Source organism: Dendropsophus ebraccatus, chromosome 4 (assembly GCF_027789765.1).
Source record: "Dendropsophus ebraccatus isolate aDenEbr1 chromosome 4, aDenEbr1.pat, whole genome shotgun sequence".
NCBI classification, from domain to species: domain Eukaryota; kingdom Metazoa; phylum Chordata; class Amphibia; order Anura; family Hylidae; genus Dendropsophus; species Dendropsophus ebraccatus.
In genome coordinates this window covers 142239030-142254332 of record NC_091457.1, presented here as the reverse complement: position 1 = coordinate 142254332, position 15303 = coordinate 142239030, and the positions used below count along the sequence as shown (strand labels likewise).

General features: G+C 42.6%; 1 protein-coding gene across 1 annotated transcript; it reads left to right on the top strand.

The window, feature by feature from the left end:
* The first annotated feature begins 2307 nt into the window (after nt 1-2307).
* NOL12 (nucleolar protein 12) lies at nt 2308-14393 on the top strand. The gene is made up of 7 exons (XM_069968903.1): nt 2308-2409; nt 4079-4191; nt 5308-5413; nt 7290-7338; nt 8381-8523; nt 10971-11059; nt 14039-14393. Exons 2-7 carry the CDS (start codon nt 4121-4123, stop codon nt 14202-14204), a joined length of 624 nt encoding a protein of 207 aa, XP_069825004.1. The 5' UTR covers nt 2308-2409; nt 4079-4120; the 3' UTR covers nt 14205-14393.
* Nucleotides 14394-15303: the final 910 nt, after the last annotated feature.

Genomic DNA, 15303 nt, shown 5'->3' with positions numbered 1-15303 from the left:
GTAACACCACACAGCACTGTATTCTCTACCTGTAACACCACACAGCACTGTATTCTCTACCTGTAACACCACACAGCACTGTATTCTCTACCTGTAACACCACACAGCACGCTGTATTCTCTACCTGTAACACCACACAGCACACTGTATTCTCTACCTGTAACACCACACAGCACGCTGTATTATCTACCTGTAACACCACACAGCACGCTGTATTCTCTACCTGTAACACCACACAGCACATTGTATTCTCTACCTGTAACACCACACAGCACGCTGTATTCTCTACCTGTAACACCACACAGCACGCTGTATTCTCTACCTGTAACACCACACAGCACGCTGTATTCTCTACCTGTAACACCACACAGCACCCTGTATTCTCTACCTGTAACACCACACAGCACACTGTATTTTCTACCTGTAACACCACACAACACACTTGAAAAGAAAACAGTAACTGGCACTACTATAAAAATGTTAATACCAAAAGTTTCACTTTATTTTGGATATTGCATAAACAAGTTGTGCTCACTACTGCTTGTAATTGTTTATAAATCCAGTGTATATAGAAAAATGCAAGGTGAGCATGATGTGGATGCCAGAGCTCCTTACTCAGTGCTACAGCTGTTGCACAATAATGTAAATTTTGGTGCTGTGCTTGGTTGGTTAAAAATTTGTGACAATTTTACACCCAAATCTACAAAAATAAAATAAAATTCCCCTAACAGTGTATATAGCATATATGTAATGAGCTTAGTTGTGGTACTATACTCTGCATGGATTATTTATAGTGTATATGTACTGGGCTTGATTCTGATGCCGTAAAGATGTAATAACCTTAGTTTTGGTACTGTATTTATGCACGGTGCCAGGTGCTGGTGGAGATACCCTGCAAAAGCAAGGAGCCAAAGACGCATTCTGAGCTGGATGTAAGCAGGGCCGGGACAAGGAGTTCTGGCGCCCCAGGCAAAGGCGGCAAATCGCGGCCCCCCCCCCCCCCCCATAATAAAAATAATAAGAATTTTACATACAGACATACTCCCTCACTAACACATACATATATACACGCACCCTCACTCACACACATACACCCTCACTCACACACACGCACCCTCACTCACACATACATACATACACACACCCTCACTCACACATACATATATATACACACACTCTCACTCACATATACATATATATACATGCACCCTCACTCACACATACATACATACACGCACCCTCACTCACACATACATACATACACACACCCTCACTCACACATACATATATATACACACACCCTCACTCACATATACATATATATACATGCACCCTCACTCACACATACATACATACACGCACCCTCACTCACACATACATACATACACACACCCTCACTCACACATACATATATATATACACACACCCTCACTCACACATACATATATATACATGCACCCTCACTCACATATACATATATATACATGCACCCTCACTCACACACATACATACATGCACCTCGGCCCTGGATGTAAGTGAGTTGTTAGGGTATATATAGTGAAATAGGCGAAGTTCTGGTCCTGTATACGTATACTGTGCATGGTTTTGATTATTATACACAGGGCTTGTCCCTGGTGTAGTGTATATGTGATTATCGTACGGGTGCTGGGTATTCATGTAGTGTTCTTGCTTTTAGTAGTGCATGTAATATGTTAGATGCTTTATAAGGCGCCAGTACATCATAGCACTTGCTCTATTAGTGACTGAAATACTGTATACATTCTACGACGCTGTAGCTGTTGCAAAACTACAACTCCCATCATGCCTGGACAGGGATTGTAGTTCTGCAACAGCTGGAGGGCCGCAGGTGCTGTATGTAATCTTCTTGGCGCCATATACATTATATCAGTGATGGCTAACCTTGACACTCCAGCTGTTGCAAAACTACAACTCCCATCATGCCTGGGCAGCCAAAGCCATATCTTTGGTTGTTCAGGCATGATGGGAATCGTAGTTTTGCAACAGCTGGAGTGTCAAGGTTAGCCATAACTGCTTAGATCTTGGTGTTGTTGCTGTGCCTCTATGTGCTGAACGGGTTTGAACACGTATGACACTAACACATGATGGGAGTTGTAGTATTAAAACAGCATCACGTGGTGTCACTGCATAGCATTTCCGCCAATAGACCGCGGACTGACTTGCGGCGAGTTTAGTGTCGGTAATGCAGCTACAACAGCGAAATAGAGAGTCAGCAGAACCAGATGTAAGGCGGACGCGTTTCGTTGTAAATGTACCGCGCAGTGATCTCGCCAGTAGGTGCGGCGCACTAAAATGACGTCTCAGCAGCGGCCGGAAACCGAGATCAGGCGCATGCGCTGTTACTTCTTCTGTCCTGCGAACTGCTGGCATGTGAGTCCCGGAGTTTGTATTCATTGCGTTCTGATCTCTTGTAATGTGAGAGGGTCTGCCGGCAACAGAAGCCACAGGGACCTCCAGGTGTGACGGCACTATATATAGTATATGGAGGGTACAGGAAGTGTATGAGGGGTACGTGTGAGCTACCTGAGGTGTATAAGGGAGGTGCATCAGGGATCCCTTAGATGTATGGGGGAGGGGGTATGTGTGGGGCCCTTGAGGTGTATGGGGGACGTCACGTGAGTTGCATGTGGGGTACCTGTGATGTGTGTTTGCCAAAACTACAATCCCCATCATGCCTGGAGAACCAGTGCTAAAGCTTTGGCTGTCCAGGCATGATGGGAATTGTAGTTTTGCACATTTTGAGGGCCTGAGTTTGACCCCCCCTGGTTTAGCACATGGAGGGTGATAAGCTCACTTATTATCATAGTATGTAGGTGACATAGTATACTGGGTAGGTGATCAGGCCGTGCTCTGGGGCTTTACCTCCTCACTTTCTCTTTCGGTAAATGTTACTGCTCCCTATATCAACCAGTCTGGCTGCTGCCCTGGTTGCTACGAGCAACGTCCATATATTGGTAAACTTCCCAGAAATGTCTCTTTCCATAGGTTGAGCCTACACTTTTCTGTAAAGATGCTTTATCCCTATAGAGCCATCTCTGTATGCAGGTACAACTCACACCTCCGGTAGCCAAGATCTGACATTACTAAGGGAGTCAGGGATTACATGTTGTCTTTTCCATATGGATGTAGTAATTGTATGTATAATCCAGGTATTAGATGTTTGCTAATTTGTCAGGGTGGTTTCAAAAAAATTTTGACACGTCAGAAGTTTTTATAGTTGAGGTCTGGATGCTGAGACCCCTACCAGTTGTTAGAATCAGCCGTGAGGAGGGGGTGGCTGAGTGCTGTGTCTTCTTGTTATTTTGCATTCACTGTCTGAGCTTTACTCCTATGAGGCTGAATAACACAGTATTTTACATGCAGTGGCCGTTATGGGAAAATATCTGGCCAAAGCAGCTGCTTTCCGCAGGGGTTTAGGGGCTTGACCCATAACAGATAATGCCTCTTTAGTAGTGTTGACCTGGACCTATCAAACTGGTAGGGTTCGGCAATGGTCTCCAAACGCATAGCAGAAGTGGGATGCCTCCCTACGGAGTCCTGGGAAACAGTATATTTTCCTGGCAGCCCTAGGGCAGCATCCAAATTCTGCAGCCACAGAGAATCAAACGCAGAACGTTCAGTTTTGGTGAATGTTGCCAAACCTGAACAGTTTGGCAGATCTGCTCAACGCTACTTTTTGGGCTTTTATTATGCAAGTAAAGCTGGTTTTACATTCAGTATGCAAAAAATTCTCGCTAACAAAACTACAGAGATATTGGGGGAGATTTATGAAAGGGTGTAAATATACACCTGGTGTAAACTGCCCACAGCAACCAATCACAGCTCCTCTTAAACTTTACTAGAGCTGGAAGCTGAGCTGTGATTGGTTGTTGTGGGCAGTTTACACCAGGTGTATATTTACACCCTTTCATAAATCTCCCCCATAATGTTTTTCCTTGAAAGTCTATGTCTATCATTTTTGTCTTTTGGAGATTTTCCCCTTTTATGTGTTTTGTCACATTTGTGTTTTTCATCTGTTCATTTTGCTTTATTTTCCCAGCTCTTCTGACCAGGAAGTACAAGTCACCTGAATAGTGAGAAGATGGGGAGGAAGAAGCAGAAGAAAGCTTTGGCTGCTAAAAGAGAGCTAGTATTTGATGAGGAAAAGAGGAAGTAAGTGGTGAAGTGCAAGAAAGAAAAATCTGCATGTGCGTTATAGAAAACTTGTCTTATCGTAGAGATGAGAGGTTTTGCGGACTGACCAGGTTTGGGATTTTCCCCCTTTTTATTTTGTGGACGAGTTGTAGAATCAGGCGAGACCTTGTGTGGATTTTTCTATTTATTATATATCAAGGAATTGTATTTGCAGAAATTCACTACTATTTCTGTCCAGCATTTAATAGTTATTCATTGCAGAGAGAGCAGGCTAGTAAGTGAGGTAGTAGTCTTCTCGGTGCCAAGTAAAAAGCCATTTACACAAAGTGATCTCTTCATTTGTTATAGAGGATAATAATAACATCATAGTATACAGCATTCTACAGTTCGGAGAGCACATATAAAGACAAAATTAGACTTAGAATCATCAAAGATAAGGAATGAGGCCCTGCCCACAGGAGCTTACAGTCTATGATTAAATGGCAGCAGGGAGTTGAAGTTTTTTTTCTACTATGGTCTAGCCATCTTGTATAAATAGGGTAGTGGAAGTGAAGGGGGTGAACCAGTCACCATCTAATGTCTGTACGTACTGGTCTAGAGCAGGGACGGGGAACCTTCGGCCCTCTAGCTGTTGCAAAACTACAATTCCCATCATGTCTGGACAGCCAAAGCAAAGTATTTTCAGCTATTTGACAGAGGTACTTGGTGTCGGCACCCTGCTCATCAGCTGTTGATTGACTGTGAATCCTGTGAATAAACCATCAATATGTTTTCCCTGGAAAACCTATTTATTGGCACTTCATACTATAGAAAAAAAATATATTTTATTTAGTTTAAATTGGAAAGACATTGGAGAGGAGCTAATAGACATTTTCACAAGGAGGATTCTATAACCAATTTATAACATAGTCTCAATCATGTGCTATACAGCCATGCTTATTGTAAATGTGCTGCATAACACTAAAAATACAAGAATGATGCAGATGAGCCTGTACAGTTTATTGTTTAGAAGTAATTATGTAGCTGGACACTGAACTAGTTTATTTAATTTTTTTAAAGAGGAAATTACCTTGTTGTTAAAGCCAGTATGGGTGTATTGGGTAACCTTCACTGATCTCATCCATGTATTTTTAGAGAGTATTTGACTGGATTTCACAAACGCAAGTTACAGAGGAGAAAGGCTGCAGTGGAGGAGATCAAACGCAAGATTAAAGAAGAGCAAAAGAGGATGAGAGAAGAGGTACAAAGATCATCATCAGTCTTACCAGCAGGGTTCCTTACTGGTTCTCAAAGAAGAGATGACAAAGCTCATACATGACCTGACATGGGTGCAGGCTAAGCAGTAATCTAATCGTGCCCCATAATATAGTATGCGTTGTCAAACATGTATCAGCTATTGAGGTGATAATGTCAACCACATGGGGTAATATTATTAGTTGAGGAAAACTAAGGGTATTCGTATAAGTGGCAGAATTTCCGTGGCTTCTACCGTGGAATCCTGTCTGCCTCATTGTGCCAATGGGATGCTGTACGCACTTCTGCTCTCCTTTCAAAGAATTGATACCCTTATGGTGTGTTTACACAAATTAATCTGACTATCTGATTATTGTAGCCAAAGGCAGGAACAGACTGTAAACAAAGAACAAGTCATAAAGGGAAGATTAAGATTTCAAATCCATTCCTGGCTTTGGTTTAAAAAAATCTGTCAGATAATTTGTCCGTGTAAACACACCATTAGGAAGGGATTTATTAAGACAGGTGTCTCAAGGCATACATTGCAATAAGTGGTATGTGCAGAGGCCACACATCCTCTCCTCATTTACTGCCGCAAAAAATGTGTTGAATTTCTCCATAGCTGTCCTGTATACAGGTCTTTTTTTGCTTGTTGGGGTATATGGAGGCTGCTAGAATTAAAGCCTTTTTACGCAAAGCGATTATTGGCCGATAATCATCTGGTGTACGATGTCAGCTGATCGTTCTCTTTCAACATGTTGAAAGACAAACGACCAGGATAGCAGTGATATGCTACCGTCACTCTGTGTAATAGGAGCGGCAGCAGACCGCTGCTATCTTCCATGGGCTGCCCAGACGATCTAGCGATCAACCAGGCAGCTCCCTGTGGCCCCACCAGCTCTTACCCGCTCGCTGCCAACGCGTGTAATAGCGCCGGCGATGATCAAGGAACGAGGAGCAAGCGACAGCGCTCTCCATTGCCCTGTGTAATACGAGCTTTAGAGTCCATTTACACAGAAAGATTATCTGCCAGGAATGGATTTGAAAAGAGGAGAAATCTCAGGCTTTCCTTTTTGACCTGATCTCTGTTTATAGTCTGTTTCTGGCTTTGGCTTCAAATCTTTGGCAGATAATCTGTCAGATAATCCTTCTGTGTAAATGGACCCTTAGGGTGGTATTACACGGGTCGATGGGGGCCTGATAATACCTGTAAACGAAAAGCGATCTGCTAGATTGTCGCTCGTTTACTGGACCGATTACACGGCCCAATAATCGTTAAACAAGGGCTGCAGGGACATCGTTACCAATGTCCTTGCAGCCCTTGCTTAACGATATACATTACCTATCCATGTTCCAGGGCTGCTGCTGCGGTCTTCTTTTCCACGGGTCCCGCGCGCTCTAGCTTCAGAGTGGCCTGTCAGCTGCCAGGCCGCTCAGCCAATCACCGGCCGGGACCACCGCAGGCTGTAATTGGCCGGGCGGCCTGTCAGCCGACAGGCCACTCTGAAGCTAGAGCGAGCGGGACCCGGGGAGAAGACCGCAGGTGCAGCCCTGGAACGTGGATAGGTAATGTATATCGTCACGTAGTGGTGCGCGGTCGGCGCCTGACAAAAATAGGTCCAAATCTATATCAACAATCAGCCGATGATCGTTGTACTTATTACATGGAGCGATAATCGGCCGAATCGGGCCAATTATCGTTCCGTGTAATAGTACCCTTAGACTGATCCATGCTGAGTATTTAGTGGTGTTAAATGTGCCATGTGCAGCAAGGAATTCTGGGAGATGTCAGCACCAAAGCATTTAGAGCTGTGAATCCTTTCACTAAGAAATGCTCACCTTCCCTCCGGGGTTGTCACTGATTTTCTTTTCTTTCCTCGTAGAGACACAAAGAATACATGAAGATGCTAAAGGAGAGAGAAGAGGCTTTGGGTAAGGAACATGTTATATTGTAGTGTGCAGGTGACCTAATACAGGCAGTTATCATGTCCATAGACCCTCATAGGGCTTATATTTACAGGGGTTGTCTCTCCTTCAAACCGGGCACTATATTGCTGTGTATACTGTAATTTATTATACCGTCGTCCCTGTACTAAGTGGAAACACAACAAAAATGTGAAGACACAAAAAAATGGCATGAAAGTATTCTATAGAAAAGCATATAATTGCTGTTCCGCGCTGTATCACACCATGGTAAGATTCATATAATAGATTGGTGACTATGGAAATATAGTATACAATTTTGAGACTTAGGACAAACAGTGTGTAACAAGGGTGTTTCACTGTTGTGCACCGTAGTATTTAGAATCACACACTGACCTGATCTTGAGCATGGACAACGGACCTTGAGAATAAAATGATGAGTTTGCCGATAGCCAATGACCACATCAGTGGTCTGCAGGTGAGTAGTGGTCCTACTGGCGGAAAGGTAAATCCACTTGTGTGCGGGGAGCACGCTGGATGCGGTGCTTGTAGTGTGGTAAGTCTTCTTGGCAGATGGCGCGCTCCGGCCGGTAGCGCGCTCACTTCTGCCGAACAGATAGAACAGTCTCTGGAGACTGCGTGAAGTCACAGCAGTGGCAACGGATCCTGTTAGGGGTCAGAAGGCTACCGGCTCTCTTTCTACTATATTTCCATAGTCACCAATCTATTATATGAATCTTACCACGGTGTAATACATCGCAGAACGGCAATTATATGCTTTTATATTGTTTTTTCCCTACGGCTTGCAGATAGCCGTTTTTTGCCCAGTACGGTGCTATTGACACATCTTTCCCAGGAGTCTGATAGGCAGCGCTAGTATTTTTCATAGTTTTTATTCTATAGAAAAGCTGCACATATGATCTATAAACACTTGATGCTTTCTGATCCAGTTCATACTGTTTATAGCTATGGAATATTTCTGAGCTGATGTTGCTTCATGTAAAACAAAGGACGCTTTGTTTCTGAAAATTGTTTTTGTACATTTTTCTAGAGGAAGCAGATGAAGTGGAGCGGCTTGTGACCTCTAAAACAGAGTCCCTTATTTTTGACCACCCCAACCACACAGTAACTGTGACAACCATCAGTGACTTGGATCTTTCTGGAGTGGGTCTCCTACCACCTGGTGCCATAGAGGTATGATTATATGAAGCTCTGCGCGGGCGAATACACGTGAACTTTAAAGGGGTCATCCAGGCTTATACACAGTGCATTTTATGGTAAAAATGACGTCATACCTTTACTGTGGGTCAGTTAAATGACAGTGCCCAATTTATATAGCTTTGGTTTTATATTACTATTTATTTATATTTTGGGGGGGAATAAATGTATGCTTAAAATTGCCCAATAACTTTATCTGTCTACAGGGTTATGTGAGGGCTCATTTTTTTGCCTGGTGGTCTGTACTTTTAATTGGTCCCATCTTAAATATAAGATGTGACCGAAATCAGGAAAACTTACCTCACTTTACCTTTTTAAGTGCCGCATTTGCAGTGTTTAGTAGTTACATGACTCTAAGCTCCCTTCATAGTCCACGATGACGCACAAGATTTAACTGTGAATATATATAAAAATAAAATCTGACCTCCGGTTGTGTGTGTGGTACTACAACTCTGCTCTGTTCACTTTAGTGGAACTGAACTGTGATACCACATCCAATATGAGGAGGAGAGTGGTGCTGTTTCTGGCAGAAAGCAGCCATGTGTTTTTTTTCCCCCTGGTTAACTTTAGAGAGAAAAAAAGGTAAGATGTAGACAGCCGAGTATTGCAGGCTTTCATTTCTGATCGGCACTCAGTGTAGATCTGAGTGTGTACTGTACAGACCCATAGAAAGTCTATATATACCGCATTCTCAGTTCTGCTAATAAAGTCAAAGGGGTGCAGTTGAGCGCCTCTCTCTATTCATTTTAGTGACCACTGGGGTTCTCTTATGATTTTGTTCCCATTTTAGTTTTATCACCTTGATTTAAAACTGAAAAAAATCCCTGAATAATTGTTATGAGTTGTGCAGACCAGTGCTCCCGCTTCCTGTGATATGGGAAATTCCAGCCAGGGAGCCCCCAGCACAGGAGCCAGGAAGTTCTCAAAATAGTCATCCTCTCTACTCCTGTATGGAAAAGCACTTCATGTGTCAGCCGGCTGCGGCAGTGCCTCCACGTGGAGTGTGCTAATGGTTTAAATTCACTTCCTTGTGATTTATGGTTGTCAGTCATTTTTTCTCTTAGAATCATACCCTGTAGTTTCCACCAGCACTTTCATTACAGACCTTGTGCATCAGTAATGCTTCATTCAAACCTACGCAGAGAATAACTATATTGGACATATACCTTGTCTATGTTTTGGCTTGCAAGTATTGTAGGTTGATTGCTCTATGTACTACTTAAAGGAGTACTCCGGAGAGTAACATCTTAATTTTTAATACATTTCTTTAATAAAGGTAGCTTCATTAAAGGAGAAGTCAGGCCTCAGCTAACTCACAGTGGCAGGGGAGAGAATAATGAAGCATTGCTTACCTCTCCCACGTGCCCCCCCCCCCCCCCCCGCGTTGTGATGACGTCATGGCTCTGGGGAAAATGCCTGTCCCAGCTGATGGACTGGCCGCTCAGCCAATCAGTGACTGGAGCAGTGTCCCGCCCTATTCACTAACTGGCTGAGCGGCCAGTCCATCAGCCCAGTCATGACTTCTGGAGCCCGGGAGATCCCGGAGTGGCGATCCAGCGCTGAAGAGGCACAGGGAGAGGTGAGTTAATACCCTTTGTTAGAACATGGTGCCGCTGTCAGCGTCTTGCACTGTGCAGGACGCTGTCAGCGGCGTCATGTTCTAATCACGCCACTGCAAGGAGACCGGTTATACACAATTCTGTTCACCGGTTCATTGTCCTCCTGTACATCCCTTCTGGAACAGATTGATCCACAGGGAAAAGAGCCATGATTAAGGACCCAGGTCCGAAAGCGTCAGCTATTTTATGATGAATAAGAAACGAAGTTATGAATTTTATGAAAAGCTGAAGAGCATTGTGGAATCTTTCCATTAAGTATACTTCCCCCTTGGAGTCCTAAGGAGTCTCTTCTTGCTAATCTCTGATGGAGGTGCTGTCTACAACTTGGGTTGTGTTTTTTCAGAACAATAAATTATGTATAAATAAAAAATTATATATATATAGGAAGCAATATTACAGAGTAATGTAACTTTATTAAAACAATCTGTTAAAAAAAAAAGATACATGAAAAAATGTAAAACATTGGGGTACCCCTTTAAGGTGCCTATATACTTAGTGTATTTTTGAGTAATGACTATTGTGCTACACTGTCTATTTTGAACTTGGCTCCGCATACAGCTATATTTTATGAGGCCAGGTTCTTGCTATGACTCCCACCAGCAGAGGTACACCTTAGGATGACTTCACTGGGACCTGCTAACCGTCTAATGTGTATGGATCTCTCTGTCTCCTCTGGTATCAGAAGTCAGGGGAGAGGATTGGGGTGTTAGATGTCATATTCTTTTGTTCTCAGGAGATAAGGAGGAGATATTCTCATCTCAAGAATCAGTCTATGGTTGATTTATCTTTGTCTCTTTCTTACAGGAGAAAGATGAGGAAAAGGATGAAGAAGAACCATCCAAATCCATTTCTTCTCTACCCAAAAAAGCTGGAGAGCCGCTACTTTCAAAGAGGTGAATACTTGTCAGGGATGTTAAACTGTAATGGGTAAAGCAGGCACGGGGGTGTATGTAATACTTGGTGAAGGATATTTGAAATATGACTAATCAGAAGGTTACAGATATAAGAATATTAATCCTTTTTTGTAGACTGGATCAATAAAGGAACAGTCTGAATCGAAATATTACTGCAGTGTCATAATAAGACGACTTCCCCTGGCGTGAGACTGCAAGTGTAATAAGGGGTTAGGGACGTACTGAGAGATATGACAATGATCATGATCACCTCTACTGGCAAAAATCCAAGGCCACCAAAGAGCATCTGTGGCTCTGGAGGACTGCAGACAGTCAGTGCATTATATTCTCTATAAGGGCCTTATTACACAGAGCAATAATCTGCTGAATCAGGCCGTTTTGGCAGATTATGCTTTTGTGTAATAAAAACAACCTGTTTAAAAATAATTGGCCGCTGGCCGTGCATAGCTACGTGTAATAGTGATGCGCAGCCAACGGCTGAGCAATGTGTACAGGAAATAAGTTTATATGCATATACCTGTCCACACTCCCGAATGTCCTAGCTTCTCACTGCAGCCGCCACTGACACGTCTGAAGCCGCCTGTGCAGTGACAGGCCAATCACTGGCCGCGGTGCTGTCCTGACTCTCGACAGTGATTGGCTGAGCGGCCTGTCCCTTCAGAGATGGCTTCAGCAGTACAAGCAGCAGCTACGGTGATAAGGAAGAGGCCTTAAGGACACCGTGGAGAGGTAAAGTATATACTTTATAATTTAACAATTTAAAGCAAGGGCTGCATGGACATCACTAACAATTATTTATACATTATAATCTATACAGCCCTTGCTGCTCAAACATCAATAACTGTGTAATAGGCTGTGTAAGCGAGCACCGGTCTAGCAGATCGGTTTGCTTACATTTATTGCTGGCCCTAAAGGGGTTATCGAGCGCTACAAAAACATGGCCACTTTCTTCTAGAGAGAGCACCACTCTTGTCTCCAGTTTGGATGTGGTTTACAATGAAGTTCCACTCACTTCAAAACCACATCCAAACTGGAGACCAGAGTGGTGCTGTCTCTGGAAGAAAGTGGCCATGTTGTTGTAGCGCTGGATAGCCCCTCTTTAGTAACTTTTTGTTACCAAGAATTGATCAGTATCTGGCTGCTTTCCTTGAGTAAAAGAGCTGATCATGAGACCATCACCTGCCTTCCTGATCAATAAGGGATGCTGCATCAGATGGTTGTGCCCTTTGGTAGCTCCTGCAAAAGGTAATCATACTCCTCATTCATGAACCCCATTTACTTATATTAGGGTGTTTTGGTTACTGTCACTGTGTCTGCTGTCAATAGAGATGCCGGCCGTTTAACAGTTCAGATGCTGTGGTCAATAACGACTTTGTAATATAGGAGGTTATATAATGTGCTATTCCAGACCTGTCTCTGTTCAGCACCTCTGCCATGCAGTCATAGGCTGTTAGTTGTTTATCATGGCAGACAGGGTTGTTCATCCGGGCTGTGCTCAGGAATTGCAGATATGACAATACACTGCAATACAGGTGAGGTAAGTATACCATATACATCATCGGGTGTCCGAATCTGTAGCAGCAAATTGTCAAACCAAAATAGTAGCAAAACCTGCATGATTTGTCCTCCCAGAATTGCTGTGAAGATTTTTTGCAGCAAATCTATTACATGTGGAGTTACATTTTAAAGAGGCAATGTCACCAAAATAAACTTTTTACATCTTATACTTGTCAAAAAGTTTTGATTGGTTCGGTTCTGAGTTTTCTTGATGAAAGTCTATGTGGCATGTCTTTTTCACTGACCGAGCGGGCAGTGGGCTGCTCATTTTATTGATCAGTCAGGGCCTGAACACTCATAATCCAGCATGAAACAATTGTAAAAACTTTTGACATGTCTGTCTGAGGTGTTTTTTTGTTTTTTTTTTTGTGACCCCTAAATCCTGTCACATTCACAATATGTTTTTTATTTACTTTCCTACTGCCGATTCTCTGTGCAGTAGGAAAGAAGTTTAAATCTAAGTTGCCCCGTTTCCCACGTTACAAATAAAAATAGGTAAATTTAAAAAAAAAGTTTTTATATCTTATTGTGCGGAGGTGTCCAATCTATTAAAATATAACAGTATTGTTTTTGCATGGTGAACAGTGTAAATGGGAAAAAACACACACCAGGATTGCAATTTTTTATTTTATTGTATTAGAAATTAATAAAAAGTAGAGATGAGCGAATCGGGTTCGAGTCGATCCGAACCCGAACGTTCAGCATTTGATTAGCTGGGGCTGCTGAACTTGGATAAAGCTCTAAGGTTGTCTGGAAAACATGGATACAGCCAATGACTATATCCATGATTTCCACATAGCCTTAGGGCTTTATCCAACTTCAGCAGCCGCCGATAATCAAATGCCGAAAGTTCGGTTTCGGATCGACTCGAGCATGCTAGAGGTTCGCTCATCTCTAATAAAAAGCAATCAAAACTCCCATTTGCAGCTTGATAGCAATGAAAATTATTATAGTTAGTGGTGAATAAAAAAAATGAGCCACCAACCAGCCCTGTGGGTGGAAAAAAATAAAAGCGTTGTGGCTCTTAGCAAGGAGGAGAGCACTGCTTCATTGTGACCTGGAAATCCTTGCATCAATGACCTTTGGTCATGAAGGGGTTAATTAGAGGTCCTCCAGTAACCAGGATGTCTTGATACCAGACAGCAGTCATACTACCAAGAACAAAAAACAAACACATGTAGGTACTGCTAGGTGATGGACCTATTTTACGGGGTGATATCTGCCCAGTCAGGCAGAATCGAGAAGATATTGCCCCATGTAATAAAGACAATGATCAGCCTAGGAGCCGATCATCAGCTGATTGTTGTTTTTCAGCATGTTCTATGTATGGGAGGCTTCTCTATATGTATATAGGATGGAATCCAGATGATTTGGCTATTTAGACCTATTTTGTCTCCCCAGGATCTGCAATCTCACAAAGTCCCTCCACGCTCGCAGTCAGCAGAAAACCAAGAAGCGGCCACAAAAGTTACAGGACAAGAAGCAAACCACAGCCAAAACAACCGGACGTACGACCAAAGCTCAGCGGAGGAGGCAAACGGGCAAAACTGGACGCAATAGAGAGTAATCTATATATATCCAGCTTCAGCCACCTACAGACTTTTATACTATGTGCCTTCCAAATGTCCTGATCGTTTGGTGACGTCACACATTGTAAGGAGGACAGCTCTGCAATGATGTCACCAATGTGAGAAGAGAGGACTGAATACTTGAGTTATTTTATTGTTTTATATATAAGTATAGTTTGTATATACTGGTTGAGCTCTGCTGTTCCGTTCTTATATTTCATTCTCGCCCATCGTCACTGTGTTTTTGGTTACTCAGCCCGGTCTCTGCTCTGTAACCAATGATGGATAAGGGGGGAGGTGACCTGTTGTTTAAAAGGTCCCCTGGGAGATGGGAACAAAATGTGTAGAACAGGAGAGGCCGCTCCAGTCTCATCATGCAGGTAACCGATCAGGGAAGGGCTGGGTATTAATATTATAGCAATCATTATTATTCAGGGAACGATGCGGCGAGGGCTCAGGTTACATTGTGTGCCATATCTCTGGATACATAGCAGAATTTTTATATTCTACGATTAGAATCTGACACTGGGAATAAAGATAATAATACTGGTGTGCATGGATTATTAAAGAGCTGCTGCTGTAGACATCACCCCTCCTATGAGTATCTGGGTGAGAGGGTGGCATCTCCGTGCTCTGTGCTTACCTAAGGGGCCCAGGGAAATATATATATATATATATATATATATATAATAGTTTTTCTATGAAGGCATTTACACATATACACATGTCATTGTTAAGTTACTGTTGTCTCTGTACAGTCCAGGTGATGCTTGAAGATTATAGACTCGGGTTATTTTTTATTTTAATTTTTTTTTTAGTTTCTCCCACACAGTAAAATTAAAGTGAAATAGGTATAAAACAACGATTAAATCTAGTAATGTGATACTTTAAGCTCAATGAAAATACAGATGGCTGTGCACACATTGTGTTAAAAAAATAAATAACATAAGGCTTTATATGTACAGTAGTAATTGCAAGGCCAATTGCACGCAAGTTTAATAATATAGTTCTGTGCCCATATTATGGCTAAATGTCTGGGTGATCATAGGTCCAATGACCCAAACTAACAGCATCAAAGATATGTTGAGTTTGGATATT

Bases quoted from the DNA above. Each gene is read 5' to 3' on its own strand.
- NOL12 (XM_069968903.1), top strand. From the start codon at position 4,121: ATGGGGAGGAAGAAGCAGAAGAAAGCTTTGGCTGCTAAAAGAGAGCTA. The intron at 8,524-10,970 runs GTATGATTATAT...TCTTTCTTACAG, and splicing joins TACCACCTGGTGCCATAGAG to GAGAAAGATGAGGAAAAGGA. The intron at 11,060-14,038 runs GTGAATACTTGT...TTGTCTCCCCAG, and splicing joins GAGCCGCTACTTTCAAAGAG to GATCTGCAATCTCACAAAGT.